Genomic DNA, 26,137 nt, shown 5'->3' with positions numbered 1-26,137 from the left:
CTTTTTCAAGTAGTGGTCTGCAAGCTGCAAGTTTACTTCCATTATTGTTTTCAGTGGCCTCAGACTCCCCTAATTTGGAATGTTGCTCTCTTAAAATTGAACTGTGTCCCTATGATCAATTATGCAGGTAAAGATTTTTTTTAACTTCCAAAGAAAAGATTTAATGTTGGACTTTTGTTCTGTTTTTATAGGAAACATTATCTACATGAGCTGCTTTTGCCCATAAAGATGCCAACTGGAATGAGTCAAAATGATGATGTTCAGTGAGGATGACTTTCTGGGAAACAGCACACAGCCTAAATAAAAAGGTTGTGTTCCTGTGTGCATGCATGCAGGTCTCAGAATTCCCAGTCCCAACCTGTAGCAGCCTGCATTGTATGGACAGTAGTAGTGTCCACAGACTGATATTTCCATGCATATATTTTTGTGGGCAGTACATGCATGCGATTCATGGCCCCCCCGTCTATAACCCCATTCTGCCCCACCATGCTGTCTCCTTCTTGACTCTTCCAATGAATGAGCCATGATGGCACTTGTCCCTAGCCCAGACAGTGCCTAGTCTACACTCTCACTGGAACCATGCCAGTTCTGTGTTTTTCACAGCCATGAGGATTTCATTCCAAGCATAAGAGGCTTATAATAAACATTATAATTGTTTCACAATAGGGATGGAAACAGCTTCGGACAAACAAAATGCCACCTGGGGTGGATGGTCTGTGAGTGCAATCACTCACTCAGTCTTACAGGAGGTTGTTTGTTTCTTTTGATCCTGTCTGGAAGCTGCTCTGTTTCTTTTTTCTTTTCAGTCACTGCAAAGAAAAAACAAGGTGACTCTCTCCATTTTTTTGAGGGTAGAGAGAAGAAAGGGCCTGTTTCAATCACCTCTGACTGTTCACTTAATTATAGGACGTGAAAATAATCTTTGTAACTGCAGACGTAACCCCAAATGTTAGTGTTACCGTGATCACTGGGGTGCTGGTACTACAACATGCTTCCAGTGACTGGGAGAATGGGTTGACAGCAATGGAGTGTGCCTTGCACCTGGAAAAGAATGTGAACCAGTCACTGCTTGATCTGCACAAGCTGGCAACTGACAAGAATGACCCTCATGTTTGGGACTTCACTGAAACTACAGCATTCAGCGATCACTTTCCAGTTTTTAAACAATTGGTGATGACAGCTGTGATGACAGTTCTTAGGAGGAAAAAATCCTGTCCACTGGCTAATATTTGATAGATCTTCAGTCACCCTTTGGTCCGCTTTGTAAGGCAGTATTTAAACTCAGATTTATCTTCTCTCCTCAAAAGGTGTGCATACCAGGTCAAGCACTGCAACCTGTGTATGAGATGCTATGACACTTCCACCAATTCAGCATCCATTATTATTGATCACTTTAAGCTACTGCATTTTTGCTAGGCTCTAATACATGCTATAAAACATTGTAATTGGCCCCACTCAATGGCTGGGCTGAAGTGATGTGATAAACCAACCTGTAGCAGTTACTTGGTAGCCTGCCAGGTGAATCTAACCTTGAAGACAGGCTCGTTAGGTGCTAAAGCATATAGGGCCAGATTTTTAAGGGAATTGGGAAGCTTTTAGAATTCCCAATAGGAACCTATCTACATCTTAGATGCCTACATGCCTTTAAAACTCTGGCCCATAAGGACGAGATCTTCAGCTGGTTCAAGTCAGTCTTGGCTCGTTGCAGTCTATGGAGTGAGGCTGATTTACACTAGCTGAGGTTCTGTCTCAAGGGCTTTAGCACCTTCTGGGTCACCTCTAACACACACATGCATGGCTCAAACAAAAGGATTATTCCCTAGGTCTAGCAGAAAGGAAAGGGTGGAAATGCCTTGGTAGACTGGCTTAGTCAGTGTCAATAAAAGATAGATACTGTAATTCCTAATTCAGGGCAATCCAACAGATGGTGATTTTACTTGGTCTCAGAGTAGCAGCTGTATTAGTCTATATCCGCAGAAAGAACAGGAGTACTTGTGGCACCTTAGAGACTAACAAATTTATTAGAGTGTAAGCTTTCGTGGGCTACAGCCCACTTCATCGGATGCATAGAATGGTACATATAGTAAGAAGATATACATACACACAGAGAAGGTGGATGTTGCCATACAAACTGTAAGAGGCTAATCTCACATACAGGTTGCAGTACTTGACCTGGTATGCACACCTTTTGAGGAGAGAAGCCCACGAAAGCTTATGCTCTAATAAATTTGTTAGTCTCTAAGGTGCCACAAGTACTCCTGTTCTTCTTACCTGGTCTGACTGTTCTAATCCATCCGTCTTTTAAAGAGCAATTGAGTATTGGCTTGTAGGTCCCACAGGCCAGGGTTCAGTCCCATCCCTTGTCTGTGATCAGAGTTGGCAAACCACCAAAGTTCAGGCTGGTGTAATTGAGTTAAAAAAAATCCTAGTTTTGGCTCATCTCTAGAAGTCCAGTGGCCTACGGTATAAAAAGGGTGATACGTGGTGTGTGTGTGTGTTGGGGGGTGGAGGTCCATCTGATGTGCACCCAATAAGCAGGCCACATAAATAGATGTGGAAGGAAGGTTTCTTAGGTTCTAGTCTTCAGAGAAGGACTTAAGTGATTAGAGGAAAGAAAATGTACAGAATTTGAGAGGTGACCACAAAACACATGAAACTGCATGCCGGTGATCAGAGTAGCATAAAGAACAACTTTGCAAATGTCCAGGAAAGGTACTTCTTGAGGAGACACCATTGATGTTGCTTGTGCTCTTTTAGAATGAGCCCTCACTCCAGGAGGGGGCGGACAATGTGACAACATATAGGGTAAGACACAGCATGAGATCCATTTAGAAGTCCTCTGTGAGGATGTAGCTTGCCCTTGGACTCATTCAGCTACAGTCTGAATAATTTTCTGATTAGCTTTGTCCTTTGCAGGTGAAAAGCTAAGGCTCATCACAGGTCAAGGTAATAAAGTCTCCTTTCTTCTCCAGATGCATGTAGTTTCAGAAAGAAAAAAAAACACAGGTAAGTGGAGCACAACTGGATTGACTGATTCAGGTGAAACTCCAAAACAACTTTGTGGGTGAAAACTCAGGATGTAAATGTAATGAGACTTTGGCTTTATGGAATATGGTGCAAGGTGGATCTGCCATCAGTGCTCTGAGCTCATCTACCCCTCTGGCTGAACTGACAGACACAAGCCATGAAACCTTACTGGTGGAAAAGATCTGATTAGCCCTCTCCAGAGCCTACTACTCAGGGGCTGAGCAAAAATGGAATATCCATGTGTCATAAATATAAAGGGAAGGGTAAACCCCTTTGAAATCCCTCCTGGCCAGGGGAAAGCTCCTCTCACCTGTAAAGGGTTAAGAAGCTAAAGGTAACCTCGCTGGCACCTGACCAAAATGACCAATGAGGAGACAAGATACTTTCAAAAGCTGGGAGGAGGGAGAGAAACAGAGGGTCTGTGTCTGTCTGTATGCTGCTCTTGCCAGAGACAGAACAGGAATGGAGTCTTAGAACTTTTAGTAAGTAATCTAGCTAGGTATGTGTTAGATTATGATTTCTTTAAATGGCTGAGAAAAGCATTGTGCTGAATAGAATAACTATTTCTGTCTGTGCATCTTTTTTGTAACTTAAGGTTTTGCCTAGAGGGGTTCTCTATGTTTTTGAATCTAATTACCCTGTAAGATATCTACCATCCTGATTTTACAGGGGGGATTTCTTTATTTCTATTTACTTCTATTTTTTATTAAAAGTCTTCTTGTAAAAACTGAATGCTTTTTCATTGTTCTCAGATCCAAGGGTTTGGGTCTGTGGTCACCTATGCAAATTGGTGAGGCTTTTTATCCAACATTTCCCAGGAAAGGGGGGGTGCAAGTGTTGGGAGGATTGTTCATTGTTCTTAAGATCCAAGGGTCTGGGTCTGTAGTCACCTAGGCAAATTGGTGAGGCTTTTTACCAAACCTTGTCCAGGAAGTGGGGTGCAAGGTTTTGGGAAGTATTTTGGGGGGAAAGACGCGTCCAAACAGCTCTTCCCCAGTAACCAGTATTAGTTTGGTGGTGGTAGCGGCCATTCCAAGGATAACGGGTGTAATATTTTGTACCTTGGGGAAGTTTTGACCTAAGCTGGTAAAGATAAGCTTAGGAGGTTTTTCATGCAGGTCCCCACATCTGTACCCTAGAGTTCAGAGTGGGGGAGGAACCTTGACACCATGAGAAGATGGGTGGTATGCACTGACTGCTGCCAGGTGAACCTGTAAAGAGCTGATGGAGACACCAGTCATTCTGAGGTACAGAAGATAGTCTAAAATAAGACTGCTGATATCTGCTGACTCTGTGGATACAAATTTTTGTTGCACCCAGATGGAGAAATGCTTCCATTTGGTCAAGTAGCATTTCCTGGTGAAATCTTTTCTTCTACTAATAAGGAACAGGAATCTCTGGACACTGGAGATTCTAACTCAGGACATGAGATGGTAAGAAGGAAGTGGAGAGAGATGATCTGTCCTGTCCACCTTTTATCCCTTGGTTTGGAGACACAAGGAGAGTTAGGGTGCATGCATGGACCAACGGATACTGCTTTCAAAATTTATCTGACTCCAGACACATGGAGTGCATCTGTACACCCAAAGTGGAACACACATGGGAACTAGCACTCAAAGAAGAAAGTATTTTATAAATAAATATATCATAAATTAATTCCTGCTTTGTCCGCCCCTGATCCTGAGAGGTCAGTAGTGGACCTTTTCAGTCCTAGAGCCAAACTTTATTTCAGAAAGGTCAAGGGGCCACAATCAATACTTTAAAACAGATTCTCAACCCTGTTGTGCTCCCTTTGCACCACTCAGGTGCAGATGGTGTATGGTTTTTATGGGTCTGTCTCCAGCTGCCCACAAAATTCTTCAACTTGCCTGGGGTAGAGAAATAGGGAGCCAAAATTTGTTGTTAGTCTCAGCTTCTCTTTCTTTTCCCCTCTTCTGGGTTGCCCTGGGTATATATGTGGGATAGGGCAGTCATTGTTCACTATGTAGTCCCCTATGATCAGGCAGTCAGTCCAGCTTCTATCTACTCTTCCTAGGGTTCCCACAGCCCAGCAGGGAGGGCAGCAATGGAGCTACTCTATCTTCCCTCTTCTACAACACAAGAGAGGACCAGTAAGAGAGCTGCTAAGGGGCTGTGATAGGAACCACAGCTCATGACACTTACAGCTAACACCAAAGCTGTCCCTGGAGCAGCACCCTGGAAATGGTGCCCACTATTACTTCCCACAGGAATGGGGCTGATTTAAACACTTCCGTCTAACAGCCACAGTGTGGGGCTAAGGGAGCACATTTTCAGTTCATATAATCAAATTCACATTTCCTTGTTAACACAGTTGTCCTCGGGGTGACAATTTTTTAAAACCTTGAGGGCAATGAGTGGCCCCTAAACACAGGCTGGCTGTCAGTGTGATAGATGCTGAGTACCATGGCTCCAGCCTTGGCAGAGCCTGAAGTCCTGCTCACTTCTTACTCAGGCACAAGTGAACAGGGAAGGTTACCGAGTAAGGACTAAAACAGGACTTCAGTATGTGTCCTGCTGACTTGCAGGTTGCAGGTGCTCAGTGCCTTTCCCAATCAGGCCTTTTAAAACAAAATTCTACTTTAATCCCTTTAGGAGCTAAGACGTCCTATCTTTAGTTCACATCACCTATTGCACTTTAAAGAGTTTGGGAGTGAATTTAGGGCTCATGAAAGTGATGGTCTCGTAGTGCTGAAGTGACGGTTAGTGCTGTGCAAGATAGCTCATACAGCTTAGCCAATGCACCACACACCTGACTGCAACACCCATGCTATGCCTTGTCCTCTGTTTCTCTTAAGCAAAGACTGTCTATTGTGTCACACTGTGTGGCGTGTCTTTGATTGTCACCTCGCTCCACTTTTTCATGTACACTCAGTGTAAAGTGGTCTTACTAAGGAGGGGCAATACATATGACAATTCCTAACTTCTGATTTATATTCATGATGGGCATTATGTCCTGAGCCAAAGGTCAATTATTTCATGAACATTGAGAGTTACGTTTATATCATCATAGTGGGTACTTTGATGCTTTCTACAGAAGACATAGAGAGACATATGTTTAGATAGCAATTTTATCCTCAAAGATTTATATGTTAAGCCTAAAGGGCAATACCCTTTTCTTTCAGCATTACACACAAACAAATAATAGATACTGCATACAGTCTCTGTAGCTTTTGGCTACCGTTTTTATCCAACATTCTGATATTGGGCTTTGGAAAATGTGTAGTAAGGAAGCTTCTCAAAGCATCGAAGTACCCACTATGATGATATAAACGTAACTCCCAATGTTCATGAAATAACTGACCTTTGGCTCAGGACATAATGCCCATCATAGTTACCTTTTCCCAGGTTGTAGCACAAAATCATGCAGTATTGCTTAATAATATTTCATTAGTAAACACATGGAATACAACATGTAGTACTAGGGGGCCCAATCCTCCCCACAGATATCTAGGCTGGGGAGAGAATATTCAATTTAAAATGTACCAAAACCCACTCTCATAAGGCATAGAGGAGATTGAGAAGAGAACTATGTCCAGTATCACAAAGAATCACATAACCTGACAGATACTGCAATGTCTTCTATAAAATGGAGTCCATGAAATAAATCACATAAAAAAATTCTATTTCTCTACTTAATGTAACTGATTGTGTTTTACATGTAAAAACAGATGGCAAAACAAAGCAGTTTTCACAAAGTTCTCATATAAAACTGATCAAGAAGCATGGTGAATATTTCTTTTTTATTAGCGCCATCTAATGGTTGATTTTGTTTTATAAGTAACTTATTAATTCTTCTATTATGGACCTTTTATGTTAAATCCTTTCAAATAGAAAAAGATAGCATTTTAAAAAGCAAGTGATAGCATTTTCTGTAGTATGGAAGATATAGAGAATAAGCTATAAAATTTATATGTAGAATAATGAATAGAATCAAAATAGTTTTCCAAACAATTGTTTAGGGTGTATAATAATGAATAGAATCAAAATAGTTTTCCAAACAGTTGTTTAGGGTGTTATAAATCCGATATTTTTCTAGCCTTACTCCAAAAAAAATCCAATTTGCCTCTTGTTAAAGCTCAGAAGAAAGTCACAAGCAATGCTCCCTTGACTCTAGCTAATCAGATTAAGAACCAGATTCTGATCTCAGATCTGCAGAAATGTATCACTCAGTAATCTGTTAAATCAGCTACTGTTGTCTATTCATATACTAGGAGGGGGAACAAAATTAGGGCCATTGTCTTTGTGGAAGCTTATTTTAGGCCAAAATATTTGGGAGGGAAGGTTCCATATTTATTAACAAAAAATGCCTCTCTGAGTTTGATTTGGGGAATAAAATATTTTCTCTGAAATAAAATCTATTTACAAAAGAGAAGTGAAGTGAGGGAGGATAGACTTAGAAACTTCCATGGCACACTTGGTTATCAATATGAATGCTAGGCACTATGGGTACCTCACCAAAATCAATGGGAGTTTTGCCATTGACTTCAATAGGGTCAAGATTTTATAATATGGGTAATGTGCTCTCAGTATTTTTCAGATATTAATGAGAAAGGGAACATACTAAAAGTAAGTTCCAGGAAATACACAAGTGAAGTTTGGATCCAATTAATACACATTAATTTGTTAGCCTCTGGCCTTGGATAATTTAAATTGCCTTCAAGGATTCACTAAAGATCCAGCCTGGTTGAAGTTAAATTATATGCACAGATTGCAAACACATTTTTTCAATACACCAGTTGGCTTGGATTAACTAGGTCTGACTGCTTATGCGCATGAAAAAGAAAACACATAAAATGATAAAATAGGTCACTGTGAGCATCAGGAAGTTATATCAGAAAATTCCCCAGAGGTTTTGCTCTTCCTAGCTTCAGATTCACTCATGGACAGAGAGCTCCTTTTCAAAAATAAAACAATTAAAGTTAATGACAGAAAGTCTGTTTTACCATTTGAGCTGTGTCTCAGATGAGCCTGAAAAACCTCAATCCAATAGCCTGAAAAACTGACATTTAAAGTAAAGTGATTAATGTCACTGTACTTTAAAACTAAGAATCATGCACATCAGTGGACACGGGTTAATACTGCTGTGATTTGAATAATACTGATACAAAGTGCTTGCTATGAGAATGACAACACGAGCCAGACCTGATAAAATCAACATCAGTGATGAAAGAGCATCAGCGCAGCACAAACCTTTAATTGGTGGGCCTACCCATGATTGCTTGTCTAGTGTCTTATTCTGTTTTTTTCCCCTGCTAATAATTCTCTTTTGTCAGTGAAGGAGTGAACATCTAGTATATCCCTACTCACTCCCCCTGTCCTGCAGACACACTGAATATAGTCAAAAAGGGACCCTGATACCAAGTGGAAGACAACGGGACATAACTCTAACCAAAACCTAGCAAAGATAATAAAAGCATCATCCAGAGGGAAAATCCTATATGAGTAGAACAATAGGAGGCTGAGCATACTTTGTCCACAGTGCTTTTATGCCTGTCCCCCTGGGGCATTTAGGACAAGAATCACCATAAAGCACTTAAACGCTGAGGCCACAAGCTAGCACCAGGCTGCTCTTGAGTCTGTTACCCAATTTATAAATAGCTATAAAGGAATTCATCATCCATTTGGATATATCAATTAATATAACTAAGGTGGAGTTACTTTGTGTCATCACATCTTGGGTCTCAGATATTATCCATGTCACCTCAGTGCGTGAACACACTCCAAAATGTAGCTAAATAGAGATCCGATTAGAGAATCTTTAAATATTGCTTATATGAACAAAATGATTCCCTCCTAATGAGGGGACAGTGGGTTTACATTCTGCTGTTATACTATAGAGTATATTTATGACATCAAAGACCTATGTAAGTTAGACCTCAGCCAAGATCAGTTCTACAGTAATTTTTCTTGTTACTGCTTTAATTGCATGCATTGGATGGCCTATATATTCTTTGCATGCTGCCTTCTACGGTCTTGGATTAGACATTTTTTTTGTAGAAGCAAATTAAATTCACACTTTGGTGAATTTCACTCTGCAAAACTGAAATGTACTATTACATTTTTAAGAACCTTCCCCTGGAAAGGTCTTTAGGAAACTTGTGCATAAGATTCTCTGCACAGGCAGACCTCTAGATCTGTGTGAAGTAGGGTTACCACCTGGCTGATATTTGACTGGCCTGGCTGGTTTTTTTATGGATTTGCCTGAAAAATAATTTGATCTGCCTTTTTTTTTCACATGGGTCTCAGTATTTGCACTATCATCACAATATACCATGGTATCTAATGTTAAAGGTGTCTGAGTCCAGCTAAAGATGCTAAGATGTTGCCATTAAAAATAAGAAATTGCTGGAAATAGCAAAAACAAACAGCAAATACAAATACAAGAAATAGACTCATTGGATTTTCTTTACGTATAAAGTTCCCAAACATTCACATTCGAGTACATAGTTAAAACACAGAATCAGTGCAGTTTGGGAAAAAATAATCTCTGTGACAGATACAAACAAAGCAGCTTCGAGAAACACAACCAAGGTGAGAAAATGATGTTATCAATCTTATCTGTGTGTGTTTCTGTATCTCCCTAGACACTATAAGTGTCTGTTCAAGGGGTGTGGGGAGGAGCTAGGGGTTGCAGAGCTACCCTATGGTTGGGGTTGTAGCGGGCTTGCCTTGTCTGTGGAGGATGCCTGTTATTTTGCATTTCAAAGATGGTAACCATAGTGTTAAGCCCCATTTACTTCAATGGGGCTCCACACAAACTCAGGGTTCTACACATGGGGAACCGCTGCAGGACTGGAGCCTTTATTTGCTATTAGAGTTGGTCACAATTTGTCAGATTGCAATATTTCAAAATTGAAAATGAAAGGGAGAAACGTTAATGAAGTTTTCATGATCCCCTTCATTTTTTGACTAATTATAAAGCTGATCAACACTTTCCAAATTTGATAATATTTCTATCAGGAATCAGGGCCTGCAGCTGAGCCTGGCACATGCAGTTGAACATCCTAATCAGCCAGACTCTCCGATTGGCTGGAGGGGGAATCATAGGGCCTGCTCTTAAGCCCAGCAGCAGCACTAGGTTATGTCTGCAACAGTGACTGCTTCCATGACTGCCTTCTTTCCTGCCTTCTTGCAGGCCTGCTCCACCCTACTCCCTTGGCTGAGGCTCTGACCCTTGGTTCTGACTCTTGGTCCCGGACTCTGAACCACTAGGCTTGACCACCTACACTCTGGTTCTGCCAATTTCAAATTTCAAAACAAAACAAATTTTTGAAACAAATTTCAATAAATTTCTTTTTATTAACCAGCTCTATTTGCTGTTTCAGTAATATATTACCACTGAGATCCAACCCAATTTACTCTATTTTGTACTGAAATAAAAACAGCATCACAATCTGGCCCTGAGTCTCCAAAAGTCTCATCAGTTTTGAGAGCTGAGCTCCCTTTCAAACCAAGTGAGTCTCGTTCCACTACATCCTCACAATGTTTTAAAGACCTAGTCATCTTAATTTTATTTCCCCACAGCTAGTCCTTCACACTCCCACAAAGAGGACATGTCCCATGCTCTGGGAAGGTGTTAAATATTGCAAGTAAAGCACTGCAGATGAGGGAGAGCAATATGATCTCAGAAGAGTTCTTCTGGGTATGAATGGAATTTTAGCAAGGAAATAGCATTAAACACAGGCACTTCTAGCTTGCTGTGAAAGATTTAATAAGTTTATACTTAGAATAGTTCAGAATTTTTGCATTTGTTTCAGAGCAATAAACTTTACCAATTTTCACTTCAGTTTTACAAGTCTATGCTCTATATCTTGCATATAATTTATAACAATTTCAGAGATGAGACTTTAGATTTTTAGTATAATCTAAGACATCTTCTAATCTCAGTTACTCTATTGATGCAGTTCTCTATATACTGGTGCAACTAATAGCAGAATCTAGCTATAAAACTTTACTGTATTGCGTAACTTCTGCTACATGACAGTTAAAGCATTCTTGAAATATGGAACAAAAACTCATAGCTTAACAATTTTGGGAATAAGATAACATTGGAAACTAAGGTAAATCTATTGCCTAACAGAGCAACTGATCCAAATATAAATGACCATTTACAATTTGCAGTCCCTTAAATTGCAGAGATGAGTGTTAGATCAACTCTTACAACAAGCAGCCTACATTTACAAAAGGTATACCAAACAGTAGACTATGCTGGAAAAAATTAACACTAAGGACATGATTATGCAAGATATTGAGCATTCCTTTTGAATGTTCGCAGAACTGAGTCCTTCAAGTGTTTCATCCACATTATGGGACTGATCCTGTGAGGTGCTTAGCACCTTCTGCAAGGTTCTGTCCCTTTTCAACTCCAACTGACTTCAATATGAATTGAAGATGTCCAGAATCTCTCAATCTGTTGCCTACCATGGGACTGCTCACACTGTGTAAAGTTAAAGGTATATCATTTTTTTCAAGGTCAGAGTCTTATAAAGAAACCTGCATATCACAGTGTTTCAGTCACTAAAATCCATATCCAAGCATCTTCCATTTAAGAACTGGTAGAAAAACAAGTAAAAATTTCAGAATTTTACTGTGTTTTTAAATATTTAACATTTCAATGAAAATTTTTGAAAATCAAAACATTGCATCATGCTCTATAACCGTACAAAAATTGAAGTTAATTCTCATCTTATTTTTATTTTTTTGTAGTTTTGAATGAAAAATTGAAATTTGAAAACTTTTCAACCAGCTCTATTCATTTAGCACTTTGCATTCCTGAACTGGAAGGACACCATCACATCATGATATAAATATGATAAAGTCACTCCACCGTCAGCTATCACACTCACAAATTATCTTCTGTCACAAAAAACTGACAAAGATATACTTATTGCATCCCTGTGTCAAACAAATCCAATTGAAATTAAAATGGGTAACAATAGATATGAAACACTGGACCTGTATTTTTCTGCTCTAATTATGAAATAATTATATACCTCAGCATCATACTCCCAGAGCTGATTTCCTCTCATATGATGGCACTTCAACATGACCACAGGGCCATTGAGTCGAGAAACATCCAAGCATAAATCATCTGTGCGGATCTCTTTATCAGCAGTAAAAGAAAATACCTGAAAACAGAAAATGATTAAAGTTATAGGGGATTAAAGACACACACCTATTTAAACGATTACTGACTTGTAACATCCATCATTTTGATTTAAGTTAGTGACCTGCCAGCAGTTCCTTCTTCTACACTGAGAAGGACTAAACAATGTTGTACTGTGTTTCACAGAAGTTTACATAAGGTTCACAGTATGACTTTAAGAAATGAATGTTTTATAACAGAAAACTAGTATAAAGCCCTTATCCAGCAAAGACTTTCACATGTGTTTAATTTTGAATCAAAGGGACAATTCAGTGGATACAGTTAAATAAGTGTGTGAGTCTTTAAGCTGAGAATAGTACAAAAGGACAAAGTAATAATACATGATCCTATATATGGATATTTCAGAAAGCATTTCACAGGATTTTTTTTAAAAAACAGGATTTAGATATTGACCCTATCATTTGAAGAATCAGCGTGTTCTTAGCCGAAACACTCAACTTCCCAATTTACTGTACCAAAGATTATCATGTATGTATAGAGGGCTATATCTTGGAATAAGAAATATGGGGTACTTTGATAAAATTATGGTTGAAGAACAGGAAAATAATGGGTCACCATGAACAAAACTATTTTAAGCTAGGTTTCAGTACCTGCATTAGAGGAAGTGCTGTTTTACAACATCTTGAATAAAGGATAGCGAAATCAATTTTTACAACTTTTTAGATAATAAAAAAATGGTAGAAGCAGTAACTGAATAAAACTATTACTCTATAAAGTCTTGCACAGCATATCTCTACTTTTTTGCTCTTTAACTGTGGATATCTTCAGGTAGGAACAAACAAAAGGCTCCATGTTTTGACATTATGATTATTAACTCTTGTGCATGAGCAAATATGTAAAACAAACCATGCCTATACTGGCAACATTTACCATAATTATTTTCACATCACATTTTAATACACAAGCAATGATCTTTAGCAGTACACTTCAATAGTTAAGATATGGGGTGAGATTCTGTTGCTGCACCTCTAAGGGATTGTGTACATGCTGACTTAGAGCATGGCAAGCCGGGGTGTGAATCTATGCTGCTCTAGCCTGCTGTGCACTAACTGGCCATGCAGACCCTGTTACCATATGCAGAAGTTCTGTAGCGCGCTTTGATGTACTGCTGTTTCAAGCAAAATACTGTGAATACCACGCTGAGTAGTAGAATGATTTGGTCACATAAATGTCTATACAGAAAAGTAATGTTTTATAATTATATTGGATAATGTCTAATAATGCAGTTAAAATCGTATAGCATTAAATGTTTCACTTAAAAAGGGCAAATGTAACTTAACAGATATCAATACAAATGATTAGAGTATATTCAAAAATATCAAATTTTGATGAAACATGGAGGTATGATACATAGCTACTAAAAATGTTTGCATAGTTACTGTAGGACAATTCCTATGGGATTAAACCCAATGTGTTAAAGTAGGGAAAAAGTTAAGTATGATAATGTCATGCATTGCCAGGGGAATACAATCCAAATCAAAAAGTTGGGATTGGTATACAAACCCCAGATAACTCTCACCTAGTACAATGCTGTATCTATTGGGAAGGCAAGTGTACTTCCTAAATTATGTAATTGCCCTTGAGATATCTAGCATCATACATCAGAATGAAACCATTTTTCAATGAATTATGAGAAAGATTGAAAAAGCTGGCCAGATTCTATTAGGAAACCATGAAGCTTTGCTGTGACTCAACTGAAGATTTTAAAACTAGGACAGGCAATTTCATCTAACTGACTTTTTGCACGTAAACACACTACACCAAGTGCACAAGAGAATAGGGCTCAAACTTGGGAAATTGAAATTTAGGCAAATTTATTTTACACAGATGGTAGTAAATCTCACAGTATTAAATAAACAGCCAAGGGGGACACTGAAGCAGCCAGATGAAGAGACAACTAAATGAGTTTCTAAGTAAAGAGGAGAGAGAAGCAGGTTTAGAAATAGGCAACGGGGAATGAGGAAAGCTAAGAAGGACCAGACATGATGGGGATCAGTGACCTTTTCTACTTTTTCAAATTTCATATTCTCAGACACATGTAATAAGCAGTGTTCTTTGTATGTTGTGTACTGGCCAACCTCAAACCACTGATTAATACCATATTTACTGAAGGACATGTTATGCCCTGCAGAAGATCATGGCTCACATATTCATAGTCAAAGGCAGAATTTGCCCCCTTTTACAATATAAACATGTTAAACAAGTTCTGCATTTTGTCTGAGAATTTGTCCTTTCAACTATGTCTGTGCAAACTCCGCAGGCTTCAGTTTATGCATGTCATATGAATTGAAAACTGCACATTCGCTTTACTTTGGGAAGGCAGTGGACTAACCCTTGCAGGTTCATTTTGGAGGTTTGCCCAGAGAGTCTGTGGTAGGGACAGAAGCAACTCCTAACTAGATTATTTGCTCCTTATTTATACCTTCAGCAATAGACCATGTGAAACCAGATATTATAATATGGTTAATTAGGAAGTGGGGAGGGGAGTGGGGGGTGTTGTTTTTGGTTTTTCGTTTTGCAGGCCAAAACACTAGGTTACCCCTTAATCATTTGGAAAAGTATCATGAACTGTTGAACTTTCACCTAGAGTCAGGTAGAAAGGACTTTGGTTTAACATCAACTGTGTAGAAATGCACCTTAGTGTAGCATCCCCCAGACTTTATTTTCAGAATCTGCCATGAGTCCATGAGGGACTGCCACAGGGAACTTCAATTTACAGCTTCTGAGTTTTGGTTTAGCAGCCAAACTATATCAACGGGATTGTTCTGTGACCCATTACAATGGGAGATACTGAATCATGGTTCAGTGACAAGGAATTAATTGTGCCTCTGCTATTTAAGTGGATTAAGAGCTTCCAGGATCCTGCAGGTGTTATAAAATACCAGCCACCATTTGGGAGTTACTGTTTGACACACAAATACCCTAAGCCACTTCTGAAGTGTTAATAGTCTTATTTTCACTTGAAAACACATATAAGCACAGGCAAATGTTCAAATATGTTTCCAAGCCCTACAGATTACCAGGTCCAAATCACTTCAGACACTGTTTAACGTCAACTAGAAATACATAGGTACAAGAAATATGACAAACCCCTGTTAATAGATATTTGAACATTGTTCATAATGTGCTTTGTTACATTCTCAAAACTAAGAAAAGCAATGCACTCAGCTACTCGCTACAAGGCTGTCTAATGCTCACCGCTTTCTCATTAAGACAATTTCTTCAAGGGAGGTAAACAAAAGTCCACATAATGGGCTAAAACCAAATCTGGAGCTTTTGAAAAATAAAGCTATTTGCATTATCAATGTACAACAAAGCATATGAAAAATACTTGTAAATGGGTTAAAAAACAACAACTTCCCCAACCCCTCTTCAGTAACACAAAAATGACTGCAGAAATTTCTAAATCAGCACAACCACCTGCAAATCACTTCTAAACTAATGCCCACATGAGAAATTTCAGCACAAAAGGTACTTTTTGGATAAACTTATAAGCAACTAAAAATAGGGGTTAGAATGAAAAGGATATTGGTGCTATAAATCTTAATAAGTACTGATATAAACATAGCACTCTTTTGGCAGAACTGGAACTGCAGCATGGCCTGTAAATTCTAAACAAAATTATTCCAATTATAGGTGAAATATTCCTTACTTATCCAATGGTGCTATTCGTATTGAGAATATTCTTCATAAATTTCATAGATATAAATTTAATTCCTTTCCCCCCGCACCAAGACTGGAATCCATCAAAATTGGACAGATTTTGTTTGACAGGGCTGGATAGTATGTATTTAAAATGTTACAGACCTGCCTTTAAGAATCATTCATCAAAATAAGCTATCCTAATATATGCCTTTGATGGCCAACACACATACATTTGAAACCAAGCAATTATATATACATACAGGGAGAGAAACTGATTACTTTGTGTTGGCCATAAAATGCAATAACTGAAATAAAACAGAATGGTTGTCTGTTTTGGATTTATCTGAAAAAACACTGGGACTGCTCATGACATAAAGGTACTACTTACCGAAGGTAATGCTTGTATATTCCTACCTCAGAAGCCCTCTTGTACTCATATAGAATGCACACGAGTTTTTATTATGTTCATTACCCTAAAATTCATTAACTCAGTTGATGTTGTTAATTTTCCAAGAAACAAAACCTTTAGCCCAAGGTAGCTGGGTAGCATTAACTGTAATTATAAAACACTGACACTTAAAAAAAAATAGTTAAAAAGGGGAACTAGCATGAAAAGTGTAGATCTAGATCCAAACATTCCCACAGTTTGGGGGTACTGAATGGCAAAGCTTCAGCTTCGGCTCATTTAACCTGAAAGCAAAACATCTCAGTCACTTTCATCTTAAAACCCAAAAATCTGTTTGAATTTGGCAATTTTCTTCTCACTTCTAAGAGATTTTTGTATTTGTGTTTTATGAAAAGGAAACCATTATATTTTGAAGTCAATTTCTAGGTGCATTTTTCTGTTTCCTTTTTTTATGTTCAATAATCGCAATACATTGTTTAAAAACATGCGGTGTGAGAAAGAAAACGACGTACCAATTATTGTTTCAAATTATCAGTCAGTAACAGTTTACTAACACGTGAATTAATTTCATAACATAAAAAAATGTAGGGCTAACTGGAGCCTTTAGCCATGTGGAATGGATGGTGCATAGCTGTCTGTTCCAAGAGGAGCCCATGGAGTGATTCACACTCAGGCACAATTCCTTCCCTGCCTGTGTTGCCACAGGAAGCCATTTGCTGTAGCCCTTTTTTCCAACGTAACTTACTTGTCAGTGCATTGGATGCTACGGTAGGGTTATCACCTGTCCAGGTTTTCCCAGGGTTGTCCCTTTTTTTGGAGGTAGGTCTCCCAGGAAATCTGGAAGTGCACTCAGTACACAAAGCCATCTGTCAAGTTTTATTGGCTAAGGATCAACACAGAACATCCTAGTTTTTTGTACCTCTGAGATGGTAAGCCTATGCCAGAGCATGACTCCGAGACTCCGTCTATTCCTCATCTACATGCTCTGTGAATGTAGGTGGGGAGATGAGGGGAAGAGTACTGGGCACCAGGGGCATGCCCCCCAATAATCATCGGGGGGGGGAGGGGTTGGTGGTAAAGGGCAAGCTCTTCCTGGCCCCGGCATGGGCCATGGCAGGGGCACAGAACGTGCCCTTCCAAAAGGGACCCAATTTAAATGCCTGCACTTGCCCCTGCTGGGTACACAGCCTCTACACTTACCCTCACCCGCAGCTGTGAAGTGGAGAGCACTAATGTGACTGCACATGCGGGTGAGGGGGATCTTACTCTCCCTCACTCACTACGCAGCTGTGCAAGTCTGGGTCACAATCCAGCCCTTACTTTCTAAGAATTCATTTCAATGTACTGAACATATAAATAGGGCCAGATTCTGCCAGCCTCACTCTGATGAAGTGAGCTGTAGCTCATGAAAGCTTATGCTCAAATAAATTTGTTAGTCTTTAATGTGCCAAAAGTATTTCTTTTCTTTTTGAGGATACAGACTAATACGGCTGCTACTCTGAAACCTCGTTAAGTAGTAACTTACCAGACAAGGAGTCCCACTGAGTAGTCAGCCTGAGGTCAGCAGAATCTTGCCCATAATTAGGAAAATTTTACAACTGTGCATTATGCACACCAAAGACCAGAATGATATCTCCCCCGCCCCCAGTAAATAGTTTGTTTCTGTGGCTACCAAATATGCTAGAGATACAGCATGCAGTAGTCAGAGGAAGAAAATTAAATATTATAATTGATAAATACTTAGCAAAAGCACAGACATAACAAATGTTATTTTGTTGGTTTTCTCAGACATCTTTTTACAAGGATAAAATATTTAACTAAAATAATGGCATGCTGCAATGTCTAAAAAGAAGATTTTAAATGTTTTGGTATTAGTGAGGCTCAAGTGCTTTACCTATTGCTCATAAAGCTGTCTTGTCTGCCAGATGCATAGATTAAACTGTGCACATATGGTATGGCACCTATCTATACAGGACATACTTCTTGTATTATCAAAAGTCGCACAATTTCTAATCCAGTAACCATCTTTACTGCTTAATAGTAACAAAACTACTGGAGGGAAAATTACTACAGTGCCAAGAGAAAAATCATGTGTCAAATAATAAACAATAGCAAGTAATTACTTAACAAAGAAATTAAAGGAACTCAAGTCTGAAAACTTATATCTCAGAAATCTCCCATAAAATTTTTATTTTGTTTTGTTTTGCTGCTATGTAAGGGGTCATTAGATAGTACTTTTACACGTCGCCCCAAGTTCTTTTCCTTAGCATGTGAGCCAGCTTTTAGACTTGAAAGATAATGCTGTGATGTTGCTGATTTTCTGATGCAGTTTATTTGCAGGAGCCAGCAAGAGCAAAGAAGCTTGGCCTCTACCTCAATCTCACTAACTAGAGATGCTCTCTGGGAACATATATTTGAACAGAATTACTTTTAAAAAGTTTAATTCTAAGAGGTTTTCCAGGATATTTTAAGATTAAAAGTTTTTCCACATGGAAATATTTGGGTTACTAGAAACTCACACCTATTTCACTGTAGGGCTGAAGCACTGTTATTCCGAATGCAATGACTGTCGTCATCTTATTTTGGTAGAATTCTTCTTTGTTCCTCAGATGCTAATCACATCCAGTGGAATGGAACTGAACCAAATGAGACATAATGGAACAGAACAAGATTATCTGGAAAAGAATCACAGCATTCATTTCCCAGTCCAGGTTCTAGTGATTGTATGTGCTGGTTTGTTGCCCAAGAAACCTTACAGTCTGTTACACACATAATAATATGATATGGTAGGAGTTATATAAGGTGATATAACAATGATTTACATCTAAATCACTCATGCTGAATGATTCCAAATTGGCAAGAGACAGAATTCCTCCAAAGACAGTTCCAAACAATAAGATATTATTCTGATATCCCTGGTGATATTACATACCTGTACTGCCAATTATATCACTAATCTCCCACAAAGGCGATTCATCAATTTATAATTTTACTTTCACCTTCAACAACTATTCAGTTTTTGAACTTGTCTACGAACAATTTTTTGGCCAGGGACCAATGTTGCATCATGGGTGCAGATAATAACTGACTGGGTACCTGAATCTACAGAATCTATGCCCAATCCATCTGTAAATTAGCAGACCACAAGAAAGAAGCAGTTGTTATTGGCCCTACCCCCCAAAACCCAAGTTTTTCCTGGAAACACCTCCTGTCTCCCCAAGATCCCCCCACCAAACAGCAAAAAATCCCCACGGTACATATCTGCACAGTAACAGTTCTTCAAGAGGTAGATGCCGATGTGTATTCAATTCAGGGGTTGTCCATCTTTGGCATGCTGGGCACGTGCACACCTTGGTGAAACAGACATCTGCAATCACTTGAAGAACAAAAAATAGATAATTTTCATTGCTCTCCTAACAGCTCATAAAGGAATAGAGCTGACACAAACACCAGAAAGGAGGAAGTATGGTCAAAGTGCAGATTCCGAGAGTCAAGTTTTTATACAAGCATCTTAGTTCTCAGATGAAAAAAAGGATAAGTTTCTAACCCTCACAGTGGTGAAGAAAAGCTTAAAAATGAAGCATACAGTTTCCAGCATCAGAAGGCAAATAAAAAGAACCCAACATTTATTATTTTTAAAACCTCTGGTTTTTAAGCCAGTCTCATGATTTTGGGAGCCTGATCCATGATTTTTAGTTATTGGAGCTGGCAATATGCAAAATATACAAATGTGAAAAAAACTGTAAAATGTTATTTGATGTTGTTGACTGGGGAGACTATAAAGCAAGGAGGGAGGGAGAATCTGCGTGTGAGGGTGGATACAGGATGGAGTAGGAATTGAGAGAAAGTGACGGTTAAAACGCGTGTGTTGGGCAAATGATAGAGGAAACACCTTGAAGTTTTTGCAGGTTCACAATATTTTGGTGGAGCCGGATCCTATTTAGGTTTAATCCTTGTCTGGACTGCAAAGGAAAACATGAGAAGGCAACAACACAGAACATTCAAACTCTTGTGAGGCTGGAACAACATTCTTGTTTTCTCTTTTTGGTGTGTGTTAACTCTTGCTTGTTTTTCTAATCAGTACCCCTGCAAAAATGCCCTTGAAGGGTCCACATCGCTGAATAAAAATAAACCCCTTTTTATTCTTTGTATAAATTAGAAGAACTACTCTAAACTAATAACTAACAGGCCCCACAACTGAGGATAATCAGGAACATTTTGAGTGGGGTTCAGTGGCACCCCTCTTCAGCGAGTCTAACTGCCAGGGCTTGTACTAGTGTGTGCAAGTGGCTCACATGCTCCCAGACAGGAGTCCCTTCCATGCGGCGGACTGTGTCTCCTGTCCAGGAGCATGCGAGTCGCTCACGCACACTAGTGCGACCAGGTACAGCTGCCGGTGAGCCTGGTGCACACCCCAGTGGGCAAGAGCTGCGGGGGAGTGGTACAGCCATGCCGGAAAAGCTGCCCATGTGGGGTGCTAGCTCTTGCGAGCGTCGGCCCAACGTGCTGCTGCTTTCGCTGCTGCAGTTCCTCGTAGAGTTCTACAGCTCCTCGGATATCCACTTTATATCTGTGCATATCAATTTTGTGTCCATGCAGGGCTCTACTAGTAGGCTCTAATTCTACTGATTTCAAACTGCAAAGGAAAGACATTTCTTGAGGGGACCCTCTTATTGAGTTTTGGAAACAGGTGGTGTTTTTAGGCAACCATTGTCAATGATAAGTAACAGTCATATCTAATTACTGAAAGAAACGGACACAACTGTGGACTCTGCATTTATTTGCAAAGACAAATGTTGTTGATGAGAACATGTGAGTCACTTGAGCCACAGTAGTGCTAACAGATGTTATAATACTCAAATGGCCAGAGAGGAGACTAGACTCCGTGCATCTCTCTCACAACTACACACACATTTCATTTGAAAGACTTGACTATGAAAGGTTCAGTCTGGATCATAGACCTAGTGGGTTTTTCCACTCAATACAGCACAGTGGGAATGGTCCTGGGTTGTAAACTGAAATGCTTCCTTAATACATATCTAAGAAAAGCTCAAGACATGGAGCATATTTGAACTAATATGCCAATGTTCCATAATACTGGAGAATTTTTTGAATTTGCTTCACAGCACTCCTTTATGAACATTTGACATTTCAAAGTAATACTCCATGTTTCTTGTTTACAGTAATTAAATAACTGTTTCCCCGTCTTACTTAGGTTATCCATAGCTATAAGCTAAAAACGCGAAAAGGTATTTAATTTTTAAAGACAACAGCTAGAAGAAGCCATTTTCAGGGGTATGGGGTAAATCATCTACATTTTTGTAGATTCCAAGGGCCGAAAGAACCATTCTCATCATCTAGTCTGACCTCCTGCACATCACAGGCCACAGAACTCACCCACCCATTCCTGGAATAGACCCATAACCTTTGTCTCAGTTAGTGAAGTCCTCAAATCATGTTTTAAAGACTTCAAGTTACAGAGAATCCACGATTTACTCTAGTTCAAACCAACAAGTGACCCACGCCCCATGCTGCAGAGGAAGGCAATCCCACCCCCCCTCCCAGGCTTCTGCCAATCTGACTAAGTGGAAATTACTTCCTGACCCCAAATTTGGCCATCAGTTAGACCCTGAGCATGTTGTCGAGACCCACCAATAGACACCTGGGAAATAATTCACTGTAGTAACTCAGAGCCCTCCCTATCTAGTGTCCCATACCCAGCCACTGGAGATATTTGCTACTAGCAGTCATTGTAGGCAATCATACCATCCCTTCCACAAACTTATCTAGCTCAGTCTTGAAACCAGTTATGTTTTTTGCCCCCACTATTTTCCTTAAATGGCTGTTTTGGAATTTCAGTCCTCTGATGGTTAGAAACCTGTGTCTAATTTCAAGCCTAAACTTGTTGATGGCCAGTTTAGATCTATTTGTTCTTTTGTCAACATTGGCACTTAACTTAAATAACTCCTCTCCCTCCCTGGTATTTATCCCTGTGATGTATTTATAGAGTACAATCATATCTCCCCTCAGCCATTGTTTGGTTAGGCTAAACAAGCCAATCACCTTAAGTTTCCTCTTATAAGGTAGGTTTTCCATTCCTCTGATCATCCTAGTAGCCCTTGTCTGCACCTGTTCCAGTTTGAATTCATCTTTCTTAAACATGGGAGATCACATTTCCACACAGTATTCCAGATGAGGTCTCACCAATGCCTCTGCTACTTCGAACACAGATGTCCCCACCTTATAGCAAAAATTCTTGTTATTAGTCCCTAGGTACATAACCTTGCATTATTAAATTTTATCCCATTTCTATTACTCCAGTTTTCAAGTTCATCCAAATCTTCATGTATGATACTCCGATCCTCCTCTGTTGAGGCAATACCTCCCAACTTTGTGTTATCTGCAAATTAAATTAGTGCACTTCTACTTTTTGTGCCAAGGTCACTAATAAAAATGTTAAATAAGATTAGTCCTGAAGTGGTTCCTCAGTCTCAAGTGGGGAGGGAGGCCACTCCGCCTCGCTGTATGAGGCACCAGCGCTTGGACCGTGCTGGCAGGGCCGAGTTGAAAGCAATCTATAGTTCTGTGGCCGCCTAGCAGAGGCAAACAAGTAGCAATAATCTAAGGCTCTTGCCCTCCTTCGGATGTGCTAGGCACCGAGCAGTCTTTAGCCTTCAGCCTGGCAGTAATTAACTATCTAATGCTCTGGCCCTGTGGGTGGGGCAGAGCAGGGAGCAGGCTTCAGCCTAAGCTTGTGGGCTAAGGCAGCCTGCAAACACACAGTCTGTGGCTCTGGCCCTGTGGGCAGGGCAGAGCAGGGGGCAGGCTTTAACCTGAACTTTCTGGCTAAGGCAGCCAACAAACACTCAGTTCAGGATTTGGGTAGGAAGAGCACCCACACAGTCTAGGGGCTCCGGGGGAGGGGGGGGCACCAACCAAGTCTAGCATCCTAGTTCGATGGACAGTAGGTTCACACAGGCCTCCTGGCCTATGGTGGGAAGTCGGCCACCCCAGGGGTGGGGTAGCAGGGGGACGCGGGCCTGCCCGACTCCACCACATTCCAGCCCCGGGCCCTAACAGTGGCAGAGTGGTCAGCCCCGGGTCAGCTGGGATCCAGCTGTAACATGCTGACCTTGAGTCAGTCAGCAACATAGCCGGACAGTCATCGGCTGCCCCTGGGCTACTTCCTACCTCCCGGGGGTTTGGTACCTTTGTAACCCATAGGTCCTCTGGTTCCTCCGGGTACACAGTGGGCGTTAAAAATCCTCGCTATTGGGCTTGCAATTTCATGCGCCAGTTCCTTTAATATTCTTGTATGGAGATTATCGTGTCCCCCCGATTTGGTCCCATTAAGCTCTTGGAGTTTGGTTTCCACTTTGGTATTTCTACTTCCGTATTCTTGTTTTCATTAACCGTAATGCCACTGCCCCTCAACTCCTCATTAAAAACCAAGACGAAGTATTTGTTTAGGTGTTGGGTCATGCCTAGATTATCTTTAATTTCTACCCCATCCTCAGTGTTTATAAATCCTATTTCTTTCCTTATTTTATTTTTATTTGTATGATTGAATAACCTTTTACTATTGTTTTTAATTTCCTTTGCAAGGTCCAAACCCACTTGGCTTTTGGCAGGTCTCACTTTTCCCCTACACTTTTTAACCTCCAAGAGATAGCTTTCCTTGCTGATCCATCCCTTCTTCCATTTGTTATAGGCTGTATTTTAATAACTTGGTTCAGATGCTTGCTCATCCAGTTTGGTCTGCGATTCGTCCCTACAATTGCTTGGTATGCAGGCTTCTGACAGTTTCTGTAACTTTGACTTAATGTAATTCCTAGCTTCCTCCACATTCAGATCCTTGAGTTGTTCAGTCCAGTACACTCCTACTTCTCTTATTTTTTTTAAGTTTGCCCTGTTGAAATCAAGAAGCCAAGCTGCAGACCTATTTTTGTTTATCCTTCCATTTAGTTTAAGATGAATTAACTCACGATCATTTGAACCAAGATTGTCTTCCACAACCAGTTCTTCTAGGATGGTCCTCACTACTTATCAATACTAAATCTAAAATGGTGTCACCTCTTGTCGGTTCTATGATTATTTGGTGAAGAAATCTGTCAGCTATCACATTCAGGAATATCTGGGCCCTACCATTATTAGTAGCACTTGTCCTCCAATCTATATCTGGAAAATTAAAGTCTCCCATAATCACATAATTCCCAGTAGGATTTATTTCATGAAAATACTAAGGAGGTCTCTATCCATATCCAAATTGGATCCTGGCAGAATTTACAATACCCCAAGCACTGTGTTAGTGTAGGGATATATATATATATTTTATAGTTGCCTTCACTTCTCTTCTAAACCAGGTCAGATTTTTAACCAGTACAGCCCTCTTCCTCAATTGTACCTTTTTGGGAATCTAATAAGGTGTTCTTACAAGATTCCCATCATTTACATTTTTTTGATTAAATTCTTCCTCCCAGTTGACTTGGTTCATAATTGGTTTTCAGCTTTTCATCAAAATTTCTTAGACTGTAAGCTCTTCAGAGAAGGGACGGTTTCATCCTCTGTGTGTTCAGTGCATAGTTCATTGTGGACACCATCAGAATACAATAATAAATAACATTCATATTTCATCCGATTATTTTAAGAAGAAAGAATGACACTACTTTATAAAAAGGTTATCTCACGTACCCAGAAAATAAAATCTATCAATTAAGTTATGCACCAAGCAGAAAGTGAAGAATCTTCTGAGTGCCTAAGTATTATTCTCTGAAGACCTAAGGAATGGTAGGTATTTCCTTTTATTTAATAATAATTCTAACCCAGCTCTATAAATTACAGAGTATTATCAGTAACTTTTATATACTGAATTAGGGTTAGTTTAGCTAATTAATACTTTTTGGTAAATTAAGAAGACCTAATTCTATTCCCTGATACCACAGATACCCAGATACTATATCTGAAAAATGATGTCGCCGAGGGCTGACAACATCCATTGATCCTGTCCCCCACATTTGTGAAGCCAAATCACTGAAACGGCAGCCTACTTAACAAAAGAAGTCAGTTTTAACAAAACCCATAAATTCTGTTTTGCTGTATAAAAATCACAGTTTTGAAAGCAGTTAGTAATGTAAATTATAAGTTTGCCTCTGGACTCTTCACTGATGTGTAGCTAGTAAGGAGTTCTCTATATACCTGAAACGTTACATATAATTCAGCAAAAGCAGAGATCCAAATGCCAAACTGAGCTTTTGTGGATTTGGTTAGTGATGAACCACCGTCCAAAGGCTTGTTTCTGATGTGCACCCACAAGTTTAGATGCTAAATTTAAATACTTTGGTCTAGAAATTTCACAGGATCACTGCCTCACAAGATGTTTCAAGTAGGACTGACAGGGCACAAATAATGGTTCTTGCTGCTCTTTCATAGTATTCCAACTTTGCATTTTGTGTTGCAATAACAATAAAGAACTGGGGATAAGATCAGCGATGTTAGATAATGTGATGTAAACACACAAAGAGATTGGGCACAACAATTTCCTACCATTAGTTCTCCATTTAGAAATGCGTTCAGTCAGAAGAAGGCCATACATGTGTTTAACTTCCTGGGTCTTTACCTTGCAAAATTTGCTTTTTGTGAATATTTCTCAAATTCCTTTTTGAATATGTTTACCCTTTCAGCTTTTGCTGATGCCTTTGACAGTTCATTCCACACATACATGACCCTCTGTAAAGACATTTTTGTTAATATCCATTGTTGCCCAGGCCTTTCATAGCTTCAGTTCATGTTTTCTTGTTTTTGAGCCCGTTGAATAGGCAGTTTGAAGAGCAGCTGGCTAAAGCTGAACCGAGGCAAGACTGACTGGATACTAG

General features: G+C 39.6%; 1 protein-coding gene across 6 annotated transcripts in view; it reads right to left on the bottom strand.

The window, feature by feature from the left end:
* The window catches only part of GALNT13 (polypeptide N-acetylgalactosaminyltransferase 13), a 360,457-nt gene that overhangs the window by 16,061 nt on the left and 318,259 nt on the right, over positions 1–26,137 (bottom strand). For all 6 annotated transcript variants that reach the window (XM_048869442.2, XM_075117832.1, XM_048869440.2 and 3 more), the window contains one exon: positions 12,042–12,176. In XM_048869442.2, the coding sequence (XP_048725399.1) occupies positions 12,042–12,176 (135 nt within the window). The remainder of the gene's footprint in view (positions 1–12,041; positions 12,177–26,137) is intronic.

This window comes from Caretta caretta, chromosome 11, assembly GCF_965140235.1.
Source record: "Caretta caretta isolate rCarCar2 chromosome 11, rCarCar1.hap1, whole genome shotgun sequence".
Taxonomy (NCBI): Eukaryota; Metazoa; Chordata; order Testudines; family Cheloniidae; genus Caretta; species Caretta caretta.
Note: the sequence above shows the minus strand (reverse complement) of the source record. Positions and strands in the feature narration are given on the sequence as shown.